Source organism: Balaenoptera physalus, assembly GCF_965194825.1.
Source record: "Balaenoptera physalus genome assembly, chromosome: 7".
Taxonomy (NCBI): Eukaryota; Metazoa; Chordata; class Mammalia; order Artiodactyla; family Balaenopteridae; genus Balaenoptera; species Balaenoptera physalus.
Window position 1 is genome coordinate 83079334 of NC_138886.1, and position 20716 is coordinate 83100049.

General features: G+C 41.4%; 1 protein-coding gene and 1 long non-coding RNA gene across 6 annotated transcripts in view; one reads left to right on the plus strand and one right to left on the minus strand.

Annotated features, from left to right (window-relative positions):
- SLC28A3 (solute carrier family 28 member 3) overlaps positions 1 to 2599 on the minus strand; it is a 59346-nt gene extending 56747 nt beyond the window's left edge. For 2 of the 3 annotated variants that reach the window (XM_082469708.1, XM_082469706.1), the window contains exon 1: positions 1964 to 2599. In XM_082469708.1, coding sequence (XP_082325834.1) covers positions 1964 to 2041 — 78 coding nt within the window. In that variant the 5' untranslated portion in view covers positions 2042 to 2599. The remainder of the gene's footprint in view (positions 1 to 1963) is intronic. The other variant, XM_082469707.1, reaches the window with a different exon arrangement.
- The window catches only part of LOC309664517, a 439565-nt gene that overhangs the window by 253177 nt on the left and 165672 nt on the right, over positions 1 to 20716 (plus strand). The gene's annotated exons all lie outside the window — the stretch shown is intronic.

Here is a 20716-nt window from a genome sequence, read left to right on the forward strand (position 1 = left end):
AGATGCTCTGCTGTGGGAGGAGAGTGTGAGGGATAGAAAACAGGGCGGCTTTCGGGGGCTCTGTGTCTTGCTCACTGACCACGGGCAGCCAGCTGCTGGCAACAGGCACCCTTCTCCATTGCAGATGCCTTTCTCTTGCTGCCATATTCACTTTGACCCTTTATCCCATTCCATCCCTTCCATTCTTTTGAATCAGAAAAGGCTCCCTGCTTTATGCTTTTTTCTCACTTATGATGGCGATCAGGATATGCCACCCCAAATATGCCACTTTGGCTTAAATATGCCATACTTAAGCGGATAGAGGAAGAGCCGAGAGCTCTTTCTGTGTCTGCCTTTTCTCATTTGCCTTCAGTTCAAAATAATTCTTAGGAGATATCTCTGCTCTTCCTCTATCTGCTTAAAAACAGGGCATAACTTTCCCTCGTGCGAGTGTTGCCCTCTCCCATAACAGACAGAGAACAGCCATTGTCACTGGAGACAGAGATGGCGAGGAGATACCTCATGGTCAAACCTCATCTTCCAGTAGTTACCTCCATATATTTCCTCATCACTTTCCCACAATTTATTGGCCCTAAGAGACCAAGCACTCTTTCCTTTGTCTACTCACTTCTCCACAATTTATCTCCTTTTTAAAATAGTATATAAGCCTCTGAGTCGTACTGCTTCTTTGGGATGTTCCCTTCTTTTCTGTGAGGCCTTCTTTTCTGTGACTTTAATGTGAACAAAAAATTAAAAATATTAATTAATATTTTTATTAATATGCCTTTGCTCCTGTTTATCTGCCATTTGTCAGTTTAATTCACAGACCTCAGGAACTGAACATTAGCGGGTAGAGGGAAAGATTTTTCCTCCCCTACACTTATAATCTATGAGATGAGCATGACTGTGACACATGCACAGACAACTAAACCGAAGATCAAGGAAGTTACAATAACTTGTGAGTAGAAGACTCAGGACTTGAGTCAAAGCCTTTTTACCTTCCTTGTTCCTTCCTTTGTTAGTGCCTAAACATTTGTTTTGCCTGTTTATTGAAGTTGAAGCCCAAGGGATTGCTGACACCTGCTCATGTGAGCTTCCCATGTTAAGTGTCAGGTTAAGAAAAGAAGTATACTTGGGTACAGCCCTGAAAAATCCCCATCCCAGACCCAGTCAGAAAAAAGTCTGGTGATTTATGGTGACAGGACTTCTGTGGCACCTAGCCCTGGGCTAAGCAATGTTAGTCACTCAGTGAGTTTTGGATGATGACATGAGATGATTTGGGTACCTGCCCCCCCGCAGCAGGGCAGGTACCCAGGCCACCATCTGACAGGGGCTCTGAGACCTGGTTTAAGAGAAAGGGACCCTGAGGCGCTAACTACATCCAGGGTCTGGATTCTTCCCCATTCTTCCCCTCTCACCAGTTCTTTGGGAAAATGTCTGTAGGTAAATACTATATCTGTGGACTTCTCTGGTGGCGCAGTGGTTAAGAATCCGCTTGCCAATGCAGGGGACATGAGTTCGAGCCCTGGTCCGGGAAGATCCCACATGCCATGGAGCAACTAAGCCCGTGCGCCACAACTACTGAACCTGCGCTCTAGAGCCCGTGCTCTGCAACAAGAGAAGCCAACGTAAGGAGAAGCCTGCGCACCGCAATGAAGACCCGACGCAGCCAAAAATAAATAAATAAATACATTAAAAAAAAAAAAAAACTATATCTGTGCCGTATGAGCCCTAAACACAAGTAGGAGAGGATAATCTTGTCTTTATGTGGCAGGGACAAAAACAGTTTCGGTTAAGAGACTTTTCAGGTTTGTCAACCTGAGAAGAACCCAAGAAGGAAAAATAAAAGGCTTAAAGAGTGCCATTAAAAATCTTATTGCGTTCCAATAATCCCTCTGCTGTAGTTAAGGAACTTGCCAGAAAGGCAAGGAAAGAGCATTACTTCCATTTACTTGGTCTTAAACAAGATGAAAGGTCTGCTCACCTGAAAGCCAGTGTTGCTGCAGCCCTCGGCTGTGAGGACTGCCGTCCTCTGCAGCTCCAGAGAGTTTTTGCTGCTCATGGATTTGGCTGGGCTCCGAATTCTTTTCAGACGTTTGGGCTGGAGATCCCCTGTACCTGTGAAATAGAACACCGCCTCTGCTGAGGTCAGGATGCCACCTGCTATTGTAGGAAACTGGCCACTGATTCAGTTTGGAAACTTCGATCAAAGTCTCCTGGTTGGGGTGAGGCAGGAGTGGCAAGGGGCGGGGTGGGCATTTCCAGATCAGGTCCACCTACTTCATTAATCCTTCTCATTATCCTCATTCCTGAGGACCCATTTTCACTCCGGGAAGAAGACTCCTGTGCTGCTCAAAACAGAAAAGGACATTTTCTCTACAGTCTTGAGGGAAAGAATCTGTTTCCTGTGCTGGTGCTGGGCACTGGGAGTGGTTGGTGGCAGAGAACATAAGGACTGGCTGCTACCAAGTGACCAGGATTCTGTGCTAGGTCCCTGCTTGGGACACTATATATAGTGGTCTCGGTTTCTCTTCGGAACACGGGAAAACTGAGGTGTCCCTGAACATCACCTCGGTTAACACCTCAGAGTAACAGAAACTGACGGTTTGCCCAGGGCCGTTTGCCCAGGGCCGTTTTCCCAGGGCCATTTGGCCAGTAAAGGGTCAGTGAGAAGTCAAATTCAGGTCTGGTGGATTCCAAAGCCTTTTTTTTTGTTGTTGTTGTTGTTGTCCAAGGGTCAACTTTATTTGTATTTTTTTTCTTTTCTTTTTTTTTTTTTTAACATCTTTATTCAAGTATAATTGCTTTACAATGGTGTGTTAGTTTCTGCTTTAAAACAAAGTGAATCAGTTATACATATACATATGTTCCCATATCTCTTCCCTCTTGCATCTCCCTCCCTCCCACCCTCCCTATCCCACCCCTCTAGGTGGTCACAAACCACCGAGCTGATCTCCCTGTGCTATGTGGCTGCTTCCCACTAGCTATCTATTTTACATTTGGTAGTGTATATATGTCCATGACACTCTCTCACCCTGTCACATCTCACCCCTCCCCCTCCCCATATCCTCAAGTCCATTCTCTAGTAGGTCTGTGTCTTTATTCCCGCCTTACCCCTAGATTCTTCATGACCTTTTTTTTTTTCTTTTTAGATTCCGTATATATGTGTTAGCATACGGTATTTGTTTTTCCCTTTCTGACTTACTTCACTCTGTATGACACTCTCTAGGTCCATCCACCTCACTACAAATAACTCAATTTCATTTCTTTTTATGGCTGAGTAATATTCCATTGTATATATGTGCCACATCTTCTTTATCCATTCATCCAATGATGGACACTTTGGTTGCTTCCATGTCCTGGCTATTGTAAATAGAGCTGCAATGAACATTTTGGTACATGACTCTTTTTGAATTATGGTTTTCTCAGGGTATATGCCCAGTAGTGGGATTGCTGGGTCATATGGTAGTTCTATTTGTAGCTTTTTAAGGAACCTCCATACTGTTCTCCATAGTGGCTGTATCAATTTACATTCCCACCAACAGTGCAAGCGTGTTCCCTTTTCTCCACACCCTCTCCAGCATTTATTGTTTGTAGATTTTTTGATGATGGCCATTCTGACTGGTGTGAGATGATACCTCATTGTAGTTTTGATTTGCATTTCTCTAATGATTAAGGATGTTGAGCATTCTTTCATTTGTCTGTTGGCCATCTGTATATCTTCTTTGGAGAAATGTCTATTTAGGTCTTCTGCCCATTTTTGGATTGGGTTGTTTGTTTTTTTGTTATTGAGCTGCATGAGTTGCTTGTAAATCTTGGAGATTAATCCTTTGTCAGTTGATTCATTTGCAAATATTTTCTCCCATTCTGAGGGTTGTCTTTTGGTCTTGTTTATGGTTTCCCTTGCTGTGCAAAAGCTTTTAAGTTTCATTAGGTTCCATTTGTTTATTTGTGTTTTTATTTCCATTTCTCTAGGAGCTGGGTCAAAAAGGATCTTGCTGTGATTTATGTCATAGAGTGTTCTGCCTATGTTTTCCTCTAAGAGTTTGATAGTGTCTGGCTTTACACTTAGGTCTTTAACCCATTTTGAGTTTATTTTTGTGTATGGTGTCAGGGAGTGTTCTAATTTTATGCTTTTACATGTACCTGTCCAATTTTCCCAGCACCACTTATTGAAGAGGCTGTCTTTTCTCCACTGTATATGCTTGCCTCCTTTATCAAAGATAAGGTGACCACATGTGCGTGGGTTTATCTCTGGGCTTTCTATTCTGTTCCATTGATCTATATTTCTGTTTTTGTGCCAGTACCAAACTGTCTTGATTACTGTAGCTTTGTAATATAGTCTGAAGTCAGGGAGCCTGATTCCTCCAACTCTGTTTTTCGTTCTCAAGATTGCTTTGGCTATTCGGGGTCTTTTGTGTCTCCATACAAATTGTGAAATCTTTTGTTCTAGTTCTGTGAAAAGTGACTGTGGTAGTTTGATAGGGATTGCATTGAATCTGTAGATTGCTTTGGGTAGTAGAGTCATTTTCACAATGTTGATTCTTCCAATCCAAGAACATGGTATATCTCTCCATCTATTTGTATCATCTTTAATTTCTTTCATCAGTGTCCTATAATTTTCTGCATACAGGTCTTTTGTCTCCTTAGGTAGGTTTATTCCTAGATATTTTATTCTTTTTGTTGCAGTGGTAAACGGGAGTGTTTTCTTAATTTCACTTTCAGATTTTTCATCATTAGTATATAGGAATGCAAGAGATTTCTGTGCATTAATTTTGTATCCTGCTACTTTACCAAATTCATTGATTAGCTCTAGTAGTTTTCTGGTGGCAGTTTTAGGATTCTCTATGTATAGTATCATGTCATCTGCAAACAGTGACAGCTTTACTTCTTCTTTTCCGATTTGGATTCCTTTTATTTCTTTGTCTTCTCTGATTGCTGTGGCTAACACTTCCAAAACTATGTTGAACAATAGTGGTGAGAGTGGGCAACCTTGTCTTGTTCCTGATCTTAGTGGAAATGGTTTCAGTTTTTCACCATTGAGGACAATGTTGGCTGTGGGTTTGTCATATATGGCCTTTATTATGTTGAGGAAAGTTCCCTCTATGCCTAATTTCTGCAGGGCTTTTATCATAAATGGGTGTTGAATTTTGTCAAAAGCTTTCTCTGCATCTATTGAGATGATCATAAGGTTTTTCTCCTTCAATTTGTTAATATGGTGTATCACGTTGATTGATTTGCGTATATTGAAGAATCCTTGCATTCCTGGAATAAACCCCACTTGATCATGGTGTATAATCCTTTTAATGTGCTGTTGGATTCTGTTTGCTAGTATTTTGTTGAGGATTTTTGCCTCTATGTTCATCAGTGATATTGGCCTGTAGTTTTCTTTCTTTGTGATGTCTTTGTCTGGTTTTGGTATCAGGGTGATGTTGGCCTCGTAGAATGAGTTTGGGAGTGTTCCTCCCTCTGCAATATTTTGGAAGAGTTTGAGAAGGATAGGTGTTAGCTCTTCTCTAAATGTTTGATAGAATTTGCCTGTGAAGCCAGCTGGTCCTGGGCTTTTGTTTGTTGGAAGATTTTTAATCACAGTTTCAATTTCAGTGCTTGTGATTGGTCTGTTCATATTTTCTATTTCTTCCTCGTTCAGTCTTGGTAGGTTGTACATTTCTAAGAATCTGTCCATTTCTTCCAGGTTGTCCATTTTATTGGCATAGAGTTGCTTGTAGTAATCTCTCATGATCGTTTGTATTTCTGCAGTGTCAGTGGTTACTTCTCCTTTTTCATTTCTAATTCTATTGATCTGAGTCTTCTCCCTTTTTCTCTTGATGAGTCTGGCTAATGGTTTATCAATTTTGTTTATCTTCTCGAAGAATCAGCTTTTAGTTTCATTGATTTTTGCTATTGTTTCCTTCATTTCTTTTTCATTTATTTCTGATCTGATCTTTGTGATTTCTTTCCTTCTGCTAGCTTTGGGGTTTTTTTGCTCTTCTTTCTCTAATTGCTTTAGGTGCAAGGTTAGGTTGTTTATTCGAGATGTTTCCTCTTTCTTGATGTAGGCTTGTATTGCTATAAACTTCCCTCTTAGAACTGCTTTTGCTGCATCCCATAGGTTTTGGGTTGTCGTGTCTCCATTATCATTTGTTTCTAGGTATTTTTTGATTTCCCCTTTGATTTCTTCAGTGATCATTTCGTTATTAAGTAGTGTATTGTGTTGCCTCCATGTGTTTGTATTTTTTACACATCTTTTCCTGTAATTGATATCTAGTCTCATAGCGTTGTGGTCGGAAAAGATACTTGATACGATTTCAATTTTCTTAAGTTTACCAAGGCTTGATTTGTGACCCAAGATATGATCTATCCTGGAGAATGTTCCATGAGCACTTGAGAAAAATGTGTATTCTGTTGTTTTTGGGTGGAATGTCCTATAAATATCAATTAAGTCCATCTTGTTTAATGTATCATTTAAAGCTTGTGTTTCCTTATTTATTTTCATTTGGATGATCTGTCCATTGGTGAAAGTGGGCTGTTAAAGTCCCCTACTATGATTGTGTTACTGTCGATTTCCCCTTTTATGGCTGTTAGTATTTGCCTTATGTATTGAGGTGCTCCTATGTTGGGTGCATAAATATTTACAGTTGTTATACCCTCCTCTTGGATCGATCCCTTGATCATTATATAGTGTCCTTCTTTGTCTCTTGTAATAGTCTTTATTTTAAAGTCTATTTTGTCTGATATGAGAATTGCTACTCCAGCTTTCTTTTGATTTCCATTTGCATGGAATATCTTTTTCCATCCCCTCACTTTCAGTCTGTATGTGTCCCTAGGTCTGAAGTGGGTCTCTTGTAGACAGCATATATATGGGTCTTGTTTTTGCATCCATTCAGCCAGTCTGTGTCTTTTGGTGGGAGCATTTAATCCATTTACATTTAAGGTAATTATTGATATGTATGTTCCTAGTCCCATTTTCTTAAATGTTTTGGGTTTGTTATTGTAGGTGTTTTCCTTCTCTTGTGTTTCTTGCCTAGAGAAGTTCCTTTAGCATTTGTTGTAAAGCTGGTTTGGTGGTGCTGAACTCTCTCAGCTTTTGCTTGTCTGTAAAGGTTTTAATTTCTCCATCAAATCTGAATGAGATCCTTGCTGGGTAGAGTAACCTTGGTTGTAGGTTTTTCTCCTTCATGACTTTAAGTATATCCTGCCACTCCCTTCTGGCTTGCAGAGTTTCTGCTGAAAGATCAGCTGTTAACCTTATGCGGGTTCCCTTGTGTGTTATTTGTTGTTTTTCCCTTGCTGCTTTTAATATGTTTTCTTTATATTTAATTTTTGATAGTTTGATTAATATGTGTCTTGGCATGTTTCTCCTTGGATTTATCCTGTATGGGACTCTCTGTGCTTCCAGGACTTGATTAACTATTTCCTTTCCCATATTAGGGAAGTTTTCAACTATAATCTCTTCAAATATTTTCTCAGTCCCTTTCTTTTTCTCTTCTTCTTCTGGGACCCCTATAATTCGAATGTTGGTGCGTTTAATGTTGTCCCAGAGGTCTCTGAGACTGTCCTCAGTTCTTTTCATTCTTTTTTCTTTATCCTGCTCTGCAGTAGTTATTTCCACTATTTTATCTTCCAGGTCACTTTTCCGTTCTTCTGCCTCAGTTATTCTGCTATTGATCCTGTCTAGAGTATTTTTAATTTCACTTATTGTGTTTTTCATCATTGCTTGGTTCCTCTTTAGTTCTTCTACATCCTTGTTAAATGTTTCTTGCATTTTGTCTATTCTGTTTCCCAGATTTTGGATCATCCTTACTATCATTATTCTGAATTCTTTTTCAGGTAGACTACCTATTTCCTCTTCATTTGTTAGGTCTGGTGTGTTTTGACCCTGCTCCTTCACCTGCTGTGTGTTTTTTTGTCTTCTCATTTTGCTTATCTTACTGTGTTTGGGGTCTCCTTTTCACAGGCTGCAGGTTCGTAGTTCCCGTTGTTTTTGGTATCTGTCCCCAGTGGCTAAGGTTGGTTCAGTGGGTTGTGTAGGCTTCCTGGTGGAGGGGACTAGTGCCTGTGTTCTGGTGGATGAGGTTGGATCTTGTCTTTCTGGTGGGCACGTCCACGTCTGGTGGTGTGTTTTGGGGTGTCTGTGGCCTTATTATGATTTTAGGCAGCCTCTCTGCTAATGGATGGGGCTGTGTTCCTGTCTTGCTAGTTGTTTGGCATAGGGTGTCCAGCACTGTAGCTTGCTGGTCATTGAGTGAAGCTGGGTCTTGATGTTGAGATGGAGATCTCTGAGAGATTTTCGCCATTTGGTATTACGTGGAGCTGGGAGGTCTCTTGTGGACCAGTGTCCTGAAGTTGGCTCTCCCACCTCAGAGGCACAGCCCTGATGCCTGGCTGGAGCACCAAGAGCCTTTCATCCACACAGAAGTACTTTCAAAGGAAATCGGGGCTGCAATTGTTCAAAGACTGCTCTCTGGGGATCACCAACAACCTGAGTCTAAAATAGACGCCTCTCACATGGGGCGGAGAAGTCACATTTCAGCTTGCTAACTTCTACTTGGGTAAACAGGTTTACAACTCATAGAAGAAACCCTGGCTAAAATTAACTGCACCGGCGCAGCGGGCAGGAACTCACTCCAAAGCCTTTTTACTACTGTCTGCAATCAAGGTTGCTTTTAAAAAATCCAACTCCTAGAAATGCAGAGATGTGGCAGGTAAATGAAAAGTGACCAACTTAATCAAAAGATTCTTTGCTTTATGAAATTATTAGCTGTAGGATTTTTTCAAAATAGCAATTTCCCCTAGTACATTTAAAAAGAACTCTCACGTATCCATTAATTATTATAATTGTGTGGCCTGTGTGGAAATGTGAAAAATGTTTATAAGTGAAAAACTAAAATTTATAAACTGAATACTGCATATAGTAGACAAAAGAATGGAAAGAAAACATCAAATATTACTAGTGGTTATTTCTGGGTTGTGGTTTTATGGGTGGTTGCTATTTTCTCTTTCATCCTTTGCTAGATTTTCTATAAAGAACGTGATTTACTATCATTATCATCATATTGAATATATATATATATGTTAACATATATGTATTACATATAATATAATATATAATATATATGTTAAGAGCTCACTGGACCCATACTGCCTGGGTTCAAATCCTGACTCTGCCACTTACTACAGCAAACTACAGCTCAGCTCAAGAGCTAAATCCAGCCTGCTGCCTGTTTTTATGCAGCCCCAGAGCTAAGAATGGTTTCTAGCTTTTAAAATGGTTGAAAAAAATCAAAAGGATGAATATTTCATGACACAAGTAAACCCTATGAAATTCAAATTTCAGTGTCCATAAATGAAATTTTGTGGGAACACAAACACGCCCATTCATTTATGTATTGTCTATGGCTGCTCAAGACTCATCTAGTTTAAGGTTAGGGAGGATCCTTATTCTCCAGAGAAAAAGAAAAACCTTCATTCTCGTATTTATGGTTGTAATTGCAGAAACGTAACTCAAATGTCTGACGTTCTTGCAGATATTGTTATATGAACCTTTTAAAATGCAACAATCCTATGTTTTCTCTGCCCCTAGGCTACAGACAGTATGTTTGAAAAGATACAAGCATGTTTGAGAGCAGGTCATGGTGCAAGCAAGATCACACTACAGCATTGATGAAAAGACACAGTGACCTGCCCATTTCATTCTCCAGCAATAACAGCTAACAGGAAAAATTGAGACCTAATTAGAGCAAATTGCACATACAACTTGGATGCTAAAATGCAAAAAAAGATGGTCATTTCCAGAGAAGTTTTAACTATCTGAAACCTATGGTTAAGAGCTTTTAGAACTAATGAAAATTCCGACTTTCCTGGCAGCACAGGAACTAACTTGGTTCATGAGACTATCACTAGAAATGATGGTACCTTGGCAGAAGCGATGGCTCATTTTGCCCAATTTGGAAATAGAAATTGTGACCAGAAAATCACCTTTCAACTTTCCAAGACTGCATATTAAATCATTCCCTAGTCATGCAGAATCGTTATTAGTAAGGAATAACTGATCCAAGGCCTGAGAAACTGTCTCTTAACTCCTGTGTGTCTGAGCTATTTTCATTGCAGGGTCCCTCAAACTCAGTTTTAAACTTTGCAACCATTGTGTAGCAACCAAATCACTAGACTTTTTTTTTTATTTTTAATTTTATTTATTTATTTATTTTTGGCTGCATTGGGTCTTTGTTGCTACACACGGGTTTTCTCTAGTTGCGGTGAGCGGGGGCTACTCTTTGTGGCGGTGCGTGGGCTTCTCGTTGCGGTGGCTTCTCTTGCTGTGGAGCACGGGCTCTAGGCACGTGGGCTTCAGTAGTTGTGGCACGTGGACTCAGTAGTTGTGGCTGCGGGCTCTAGAGTGCAGGCTCAGTAGTTGTGGCGCACGGGCTTAGTTGCTCCGTGGCATGTGGGATCTTCCCGGACCAGGGCTTGAACCCATGTCCGCTGCATTGGCAGGCAGATTCTTAACCACTGTGCCACCAGGGAAGTCCTCACTAGACTTTTTAATCAAATGATTTCTATGTCCTATTCCATTCTCTAAGAGTTGGCTTTTACCAACCAAAAACCCATGGACTATATATATACAAACCCATTAATGAAAAACAAAAACCTCCCCACCCCCTTCAAATTTATTAAAAATGTGAAAGTAAAAAAATTATAAATACATGACAGTAGGTCTTGCTTCATACATGTAGTTCTATAGTGAGGTCATTCTTTTCCTTTTGGTGACAGTGTTTCCAAAAAGAGTAAAATGAATTTAAAAAAATTGTCCCATGTTGAGAACAATGTATTATATGTTTCATGATTTTTTTCTCTGCTCCCACTGTCCTCCCTGGAAGGACATTTCATGTACTACAGAATAACATTTTTTTTAATACATCTTGAAGTAGTTTAATAAACCAAAAATGTAATCCTGGGATGGCTGCAAAGCTTAATCTGATTAACCAACTTGAATTTTTCAGATCATCCAAGAAAGAAAAAAAGTAATAATATGTATTTGAAATAGAAAATACTTTGGGATGTTTTTCCAACAAAATCACCTTTGTAGTTAGATTTTGCTTTTCAACACCCCCACTATACAGTTGGTACTAGGAAAGGCCAGGCACAGCATCTGCTGCCCGGGTAATGGCACCTGTGATTTAAGATTACTTGGCGTCTGTATCACTTTACTTAGAATCCTGGGAAAGATGATCTTGGCATATTGGTGGACCAATGAAACACTTGAGTCTCAGGGGACAAACTGACTTTTCCAAGAACATAGCTACTAAGTGGCAACGTTGTAATTTGAGCCCATGCCTCTGAAACCTGGTCCTGTCAAGAGCTAAGTTCTGAAAGGAAATAAAGCCCAAGGGAAGCACAACTGAGTTAATACCCCAAAGTATTCATTCTGTCAGTGGGGAAAGCAAACCATAACCAAGATAAATGCAAAAAGGTTAATAAAATGGAAAAACAATGAGGTTGTCAAGACAGCAGAGTTTAATCCATTTGTGTACTTCAAAATCCTCAAAAAATATGCAAATGCACATTGAGGTGATTCTTAAGAAGGCCCAAGTGTTGATCTGTCATATTGATTCCACTGGAAGTGAATGCTTGGACCTGCAACTATAGGAGGGCAGGGATGGTACTCATTGTAGTCTCTGTGCTTAGTATTGCTTAGAACAGATCAGGCTCAAGGCTGAATAGCTTGTCCATTGACCAAAGGGAGAAACTGGAAAATCCCTACCTTCCCAGGTATCCCAGGAATATGTATCAACTGTACAATGAACTGTGAGGGAGGCCAATTCCCACTGGCCGGCCATCCCCAAGAACCAGGGCTGGGAGGAGGGCGAAGTGAACCTAAGGTGCACATTTTAAGGGGACACTCACTCTCAGTGTCATGCGGGCACAGGGTCAGGACCTGAGAGTGAGAGCCTCCTTAAATTTTGCACCCCAGGCACCTTGCCCAGCTCATCCTACTCCTGGCCCTGCCATGAGCAAGCCATGAGTCTGTTTTGGATGAGTATAAGGTAGCAGTTAAGCATGTAGGCTCTGGACTCAGTCTAGCTGCCAACCCAGGCTCTGCCTCTTACTAAAGCTAACTAGCTAGAACCTCGGGCAAGTTACTCACAGGTATCCTCTCTAAACGTCTGTTGTTACCTGCAAAACGAGGTTCATAGTTGTGCCTACCTTATAACAGGCCTGCTGGGTGGGTTTGATGCGGTACCACATGGTAAGTGCCTGGTGCTGTGTAGGAAGACCGCATACACTCAAGATTCCAGGGCAAACCTGCCAGCAGCTGCCCCAAAAGGCAACCTAGGGGAAACATTCTTTGTCCCTTTTCACAGATGAGAAAACAAGACACAGTTTGTGAGGGAATGGTGGGTGGTTTTGGATGATCAGCTAAATAAGGCTGCTACTGGAAAAAGAATATTGCAATCTCTGGAAAAGAGAAATATGAGAAAGAGAGAAATATGAGAAAGAGAAAACTCAAATATGTTTTCTTCACCATTTTGCTACCATGATGGCAAGAATCATGAATGGATGCTAAAGCTAGTGGCTGGCAGAATTTGATGAGAAGGACATTTACATGTCTCTTAGTGTCTTGCCACAAATTACATATTAATCAAAGAAAAAGAATACGAGAACTTTATAATGGTGAAAATTGGAAGACACCACCTTATCCAAACTGTCAGCAAAAATGGGGAAAAGTGACATTCTGTGCCTCTTGATAAGATGCACTGAGCAGGACACAACATCATTTCGTGGTATTATTGTCCCAAATGTATAATCTGAGTCTAATCAGAAAGACATAAGGGCCAACTGAGGGATGTTTTACAAAATAACTGGCCTGTATTCCTCAAAATTGTTATGCTCATAAAAGACAAAGAAGCCAGAGGACCATTCCAGATTACAGAATACCAAAGATATTTGACAGATAAATGCAACACATCATCCTGGACCAAGGGAAAGGTTTGTTATAATGTATAGGACAATGTAGGGACAATTGACCAAATTTGAATTTTGGTCATAGTAATGTATCAATCTTAAATTTCCTCATCTTGATAATGATACTGTTGTTATGCAAGAGAATTTCCTCACGAAATAGACATTGGAGTATGTAGGAATAAAGGAGTATGATGTCTGTATTTATTCCCAAATGGTTCAGAAACAAAGCAGCATGTAAATGTATATGAGATGAGAGAGAATAAATAAAGCAAATGAGGCATTATGTTAATGGTGAATCTGATTAAATGATGAGAGTTTTTGTTATTCTTGAAAGTTTTCTATAAGTTTGAATTATTCATATATGCAAATTATAAACTTAACCTCCTTGTCAGTTATGTGTGTGGGCAGGGAAATTGTTAATTTATATATATATATATATTCTCTTTTTATTTTGCACTGTAAAAAAGAAAAACCAATAACATACTGCTTTTCTTCACATCCGCATGGATTTTAAGAAATTGCCTTTTCTCCAGGAGAAATGGCTTATAGACAGAAAAAATAGTATCAAATTGTGAAATCTGCAAACCTCAGAAGTCAATATCTTGAAGACTACTTCCAGGGGCAGGGAAGAAAACAAGTGTCACAAGAGATGACACAGGCACATATAAGGAGAGCAAGCTGGGGAAATGACCGTTTTCAATGCCACTGACCCAGAATACACAGTAGTTACCATTTTCCTCCTGGCATCTCCTGCCACCAAGGTTGAGGACTAGAAGGATTGCAACAGGGCTGCCCTGCTCAGAAGCTGGTCTATAGCTGAGGTTAGCACTGATTTCTCACTCGGTCTAATGAGGGCACTCTTAGTTTCAACCTTCTCTTGTGAAATGGGTTTTATGTCCATGCAACGCTCAGGATATTCCAATTAGAAGGTCTCATATCCCCCTTTGAGGAAGTAGAGCTGTGGGGCTGCGGCCAGCAGACAGAGCCAGGTGTCATCAGAACACTCAGCACCCACCCCCCAACCCCAGCCTGCCCACTCACTGCCCCAGAAACCCTAATTTATTTCTTTATTTCTTTATTTGGCTGTGCCACGTGGCTTGCGGGATCTTAGTTCCTTGACCAGGATTGAACCTGCACCCTCGGCAGTGAAAGCACGGAGTCCTAACCACTGGACTGCCAGGGAATTCCTCAAAAACCCTAATGTATATTTTTTACATCTCTGAAACTATATATTATCCCACATATTTCCCCCCATGTTGTTAAATACAGATTCCATACACATTTTATTATTTATGTTCAGAGTTGGGATGGATTTATTAATAACAACAGCAAAGATTCTACTACCTAAAAAGGTTAAGGTTTTTGGTATAGGGGTTTCCTCTTATATAACACATCCCTAAAACAGTAAGATTTGTCATTACTAGGTCAAACTATGTGACTCAGAATTATAGAGATGCCAAGTAATTGTCAGTGACACTGAATTTAAAAAACTTAAGGATGTACCCCCAAAGTTGTAAGTTGTCCTTAAAAGTTGCTCTAAGTCTAAAAGTAAATGTTTAAACCACATCTTGAGCTCTCCTTTTCAGCCTCACCCATCACTATCTAGTTATTTCACGTATTGGCAGAAGCTTGAGATAGTGTCAGGGCTCTTACATCAGTTGGTAGAACACCTGGAAGTTGCAGTATTATTTGTGAATGCTGGGAAATATTGATATTGAATTCTACTCAATCTACTGCGCTGGAAACAATCTGAGCAGGAAAGGACTATGTCCTACTTATGCAATGTAACAATCACAAACACACCAAACTATGTAAAAGTAAGCAAGAAAACCTTGATTTCTGAGTTTTTCTGTTCAGTGTGGTTTGTTACTTATCATTGGCTTTGTTAGCGTTCATTAGCATTATTTCACACTCATCAAAGCCAATCATTCTGGGTAACTTCCATTCATTCACTCAGTACAAACTTTAGTTACTAAAAGCAAAAAAAGAAATCCTATTCCCAGCGTCCTCTTGTGAGGATTGCACATACTGAGATATTGTTCTTCATTGTCCTGTTACAGGAGGACCCAGGCAGAGCTCCTGGGCCTCCCCTCATTTTGTTCTGCTCTCTTTCTTGCTCACAAATCTTCCAGGACCTCGGGACTCTGTTCTGGCCTCGGAGCATTTTCACTTGAACTTGGAGTAGCCCCTGGACTGGTTCATTCTCATGGTTCAGCTCTCAGCTTCTCAGGGTTGCTGCCCCAGACCACCCGATCTTCTTGCCAGACCTCCTCTAGTTGAGGACACTGACTGACTTGCGTGCCACAGAATCCCCTGTGCCAGCACAGGGCCTGGCCTGGCAGCAGCACAGAGACAGCACAGTTATACAGGGGCTCTAAAGGCCTGGTTCTCGGCTTCTAAATACCGTCCCCCTGAAAGGAACCAGATAGGTGCACCTATGACTGCTTCCAAAAAGGAAATTTTTAAACTGGAGGTTGTATCTAAAAGAATAATCTGAAAAGGGCTTCAAAAGTAGTCAAAGTCAAGATGATTTTAACATCAAAAAGAACAATGTTTAGAGCGGAAATGCATCGAGTCTACGAAAATTCATATGTCCATAACCATTCTTAAAACAGAAAACTCTAGAAAAACCCCCTCATATTTATCACCACTTAAGCAGGTTTAATCCCTTACTGTGAAAGTTAAGGAGAAAAGTAAGCATTTACATCATCCAGCAGGAACTGCATTTCAAGGTAACCAAATAGCTCCAGCTGATAAGAAGCTATGCTTTATATAATGCCAACAGCAAATATAAAAGGAATGACGGGATTTGAAAAGCATGATTTGGAGAGCTCTTGAGCAAAGATGATCAGCTGGTCTTAAATAACTGAGTGGACAGTTGGTGGGGTGCTGGATATCGTATGGAACCAAGGTCACGGCACACAGGTGACATACTGGCATGGGGGACAGTGAAATAGCAGAATAAAGAGATCAGGCCAGTTTCAATGCATAAGGGCAATTTGTTTTCAGTGGGTCCACCAGATATTATGAGCGTCTGACGTGGGACAATGTGAAGTACACATCACTTCTGTTTTTGCATATGGAAGTCTTGGTGTCTTTTCTCTCAAGAGCTCTGAAGTTAGATTGCCTGTTCTAACCCGTATTTCCCCTCTTCAAGGTTGGGCTCTTGAGCAGGGTATGCAATCTCTCAGAGCCTCAGTTTCCTAGAGCTCTTAGGGTTTTGTGAGGACCAAATAAGAATATCTGTGAAATTGTTGGACCAGGGCCTGGCACTTTCAAGACTCAATAAATTAGCTATTGTTGTTGTTATTGTTGTTGTAGTAGTAAATACTACAGCTGTAATTGCTGTATATAGTCTCCCCTCTCCTGTCCTCATCCCAGCCCAGCCCATGAGATTCTGGACTTCCAGCAGGCTAAGTATGAGAACCCATCAAGGTGTCAGGAACCAGGTTCCAGACTCTCCCATTGTTAAGCCACGTGCAGGACCTGAGTGAGTCAGTCACTCAAGGGCTCTGACCTCCAGTTTCCTCACCATGAGCCTGGAAGAGAGGTGGGCATGGTGGAGGGGACCTTAAATGTGTGCCATATGGGGAAGAAAGATGATACAAAACAGGGTATTAAGGTGTCATTCAGCATGACTGTGTTCTAAAACCTGGGACACAATGCATGTAAGATAAAATGTGATGTTTCCCCCAGTCAGTGGGCAGGACACTGGCCTATTTTTCTTAACATCTTCCGAAGTAAAACTGAGGGCTGCCCTGGTTCTACTCCTTCCAAATACTTGTTCACTAAATCCTTTAAATTTGTTATGATCATAATTCTTAGTCCAGAATAAAAATTCCATAGCCCTGTCCCCTAATAAAACAGTACAATGTACTTATTGACTACACTGATTGCCTGCTTGCCTGTTAGACCATAAGCTCCATGACAGCAGAGACCTTTGTTTTGTTCATTGATGCATTCCCAGCACCTACAACAGTGCCTCACACATCGTCAATGTTTGGCAAATAGTGATTTAATTGTTCAAGAATCCTTACAAAGTTATCAGCTTGGTATAGTGATTGTTTTTGTAAAATATGGGGCTCAGGTCCTGTAAAATGGCGATATTCATTTGTCTCCATCCAAGACTGTTTTGAGTCAGGGAAACGTCAAGGCTGAGTAAGAGCTTCGTAAGTACATGCAGTGTGTGTCACTCTCTGTCGCAGTCTGGGTTTTCCCCATAACTCTCCCTGTGCTGTGTGGTCACGGGAAGTGAGCAGGAATTCAGATTCCAAGCCCTGCCTCTCTTTGTTCCTCCTAAAAGAGGGCAGCTGATCACAATGGAGCCTGTCAACGCTGAGGTCTTGGTCTTCCGGAGTGGGGTGAGGAGGAGATCAGGGAGTGGAGACTTAGCACAGCCTTGGCAGACAGCACAGACAGGGCAAGGGGTGCCCCAGGCAGAATTGCCTGGTAAAAGGCTTTGTCCCCCCAGTGAACCACGATGGAGCGCCCTCCCTGTCCAGACCCATGAAAGCAGATGAGCCTCAGAAGTTAAACACCGTGCCCTGGGTCACACAGCTGGAACCTGCTGGAGCCAGACAACCCAATCTAGGCTGTCTGCCTTGAAGACTTGAGTTTTCCCCACCGTTCCCCTTCTGCTTTTGGCATCTTCAGCTCCCAAACGAATATTTACTGAGAGCCTGTCATGAACCAGGCACTATTCTAGGCACTTGGGAGTCATCAGTGAACAAAACAAAGATCCATGTCTTGCTCTATGGGACTTGGAAGGCAAGAGAAAGACCTGGAGACCAAGCCAAGAATTTTGCCTTGGGGGCAGAGACAGAAGGCCAGCTCTTTAAATTTCTGTAAAGGCACCCTTTGCTTCTCTCCTGTCCTATCTGAATATTCTGCACACAGCCCAGCCTCAGCATTAAAACTTCTCCAGATGGAGCCTTATCGGTCCTTGTAGTTCTGTGTAGTCTTTATCTCAATCCCTGGTTCAAGAATGGTAATTCAAGCAAAAGTAAACAAGTGCAGGATGTTTTTGGTGGGAGGTTTTGCAGCCTAGAGTTCCTTAAACAGGAGATGGGTAGCAATCAGGTAATAATAGAGGGAACTGGTTTGCCTGAAAGTGCCTGTGGCATCACTACAGATCAGATTGGAAGAAGAGGAATTAAATTTGTGACAGTGATTCCCTCTTCAGAGCAAGACAAGGAAGCCTGGTTCAGTGGCCAACGGGGGCCTTGGTGACAGAATTGTTTATCTGTGTGCACTAGTTGGATTCTTTAACAAAGAAGTGTCGTAGAGCAAATTGGATTGAAAGTTAGTTGTCAATTCTGGCTGGTGGGAACGTGGTAGTTTATTATTCTACTCTTGTGCTTCCTGTGCGGTGACTACATTGATTAGCACAAGGTGGCAGTGGTTAAGAGCAGATTACCTGGGCTCATTTCCAGCTCTGTCACTTATTAACTGTGCGATCCTGGGCAACGACTCAGCCACCCTCTCTTTTTTCATATGTTCATAAGATTGAGCAAGTTGGTATGGAAAGCATTTTGGCTAATGGTTGGCACATAGGACTATTGAAGCATTAGCTGTTACTGTTATTATAACTGAGAATGTAGTTATAAATAATTGTAAATTAATCAACAAAAAAGATGGATAGGATTTTCTAAATGCAGAGGAACTTTGCAATCTTGATCCAGGAAGCTCTGCTAAGGCCCGAAGACTTCCGCGAAGTGGGCCTGATATGTGGAGTGCATCAGGGGACCCAGATCATGAGCGAGAAGAGGAGAGAAGCTCTGAAGTATGGATGCTCAGGGCACTTGCTTGAGTCCACTCAGTGACATCCAGCAAAAAAGGACCCTTCCATGTTGTTCCAAGGAGAATTAGTAATTTATCTACAGGAAGCATTAATTCCAAGAAGCAAGGCACAAGGCTGTTTTCACACCCCTCTATACAATAAGGTTTTTTCTTTTCTAAAAAAAATTGTTTCCTGCTGTTCTTTTCATTCATTTTCCAGGTATAACCTACATGTGCAGTGGATTAGCCTCACTGCAGATGTGGGTTATTTAAATGCATGTTTATTTTTAAAGTTGAGCAATGATGTTTTTTCCTCCTTTAGTTTATAAACCAAACACATTTCTGCTATCTTTGCTGAGAGAAAATTATATCTTATTTGTATATTGCCTGTAAGTGAAATGACTTTTCCCAAGTTTATTAATTTCTGACTTCGCATGTAGAATAGAAAAATAACTCAAAATTTAGTCTTTAGAGGAAAAAAATTTGTGAACCCATGTATGGCTGTTAACATAACTGACGCCATCTTGGGCCCATACAGATCTTCCTGTCCTTCTGCTGACCCTACCCAGGCCTGTACTGTGCAGTAAATCACTTCTCTGTCGTCAGTGGCTTGGTAGATAATAGATATTGTTTACTAATTATCAGGACCAGGTGGCTTCTATGCTCTATTAGTCCCCAAACAATGATGAAGACCTTCTCGGACGTATTCCCAGCGCCCACGAGACTAGTTACCCAATCAGTCATCTTGACTCAGGAATGCACATCCTGTTTCCAAGCACGTACCCCCATGCCTGGGGTTAACTATAAAATTGTCCCAGCGGCCCCTTGGGGGTGTGGAGTGCATCTGTGAATGCTTCCGGATCATTGTCTGCCCGATCCCACCCTGGGAATAAGTTAAACTGTAATAAACTGATATGTTGATTAAATGATCTCAAGATACCTTCCCAGTTGGGTGGGCACTTTTCATTCCCTCCATCCTCCAACAATCCACATAGACCAACTCAACCAATTCTCTTTGTAACTCACGTCTCTTTGTACATTTTATTTTTCTTCTCCACTCACTGCCTTCTCAGATCTCTTCACTCTTTCTTCAAAGTGTTCTATTCTTAAACCTGACTTTCATTTCTCAAGAGACTCGAACTGCCTAAATAAATATTGGTTATTTGTCACGGGTGAAAGCATTTCAGGTGTGCAGGGCACTCAATGCCAATCTGTGGATAATGACCTCAGATCTGAATGGACCCTTAATGAGGGAAGGGGCTACACTCACTAAACCCACTTCCTCTGCAGGTCACTTCTCCGCATCTTGTGCCTGATCACACTACAGGATCCTCATGCATTGAGGTCACCAGCGACTCCTTCTTGCTGCAAACCCCTAAACCCTGGGCAGTCCTTATTCTGATGCTGAATCTCGGCCCTCCTTGGTTGCAGTTACCCTGGACTTCCGCTGCCCTTTCCAGGTGCCCCTCTTCCCTCGGTCACTCCCTCTTAGTTGCCTTTGTCACTCCTCTTCCTCCACCCATCCGTGGGGTGTTAGTGTCCCTAGGGCTTCCTCCTACTCTAACACAGGGATGTGATTTACAGAGTTTCTCAGATAAGGTCTATGAATGGAATCTCCCGAAGGCATCCAATCATTTTGCATGCATGTTGTGATATCATGATTTATAATAAGACATACGTATTTGGTCTTCCTTCCTCTTTCCTGGCACAGAGCTCCTGAAACTCTTGTAAATTCCTAAGAAGAGAGTCTTTTGTTCTATTGAGGCAACTTTGGGTGGGCTCCTTGATGGCTTCTGGATGGAGGCTGGTCACAAGAAAGAACAAGCCATGGAGAATCTTGGGATTTTCAAATTAATCCAACCTGATGAAAGTGCTTTGGGAACCTGTGCTGGTCAGAAGCACAGGTGACAACCTGGACTTGTGATTGGCATCTGAAATGGGAGAGGGGGAGGTCTTGTGGGACTGAGCCCTTAACCTGTGGGATTTGATGCTGTCT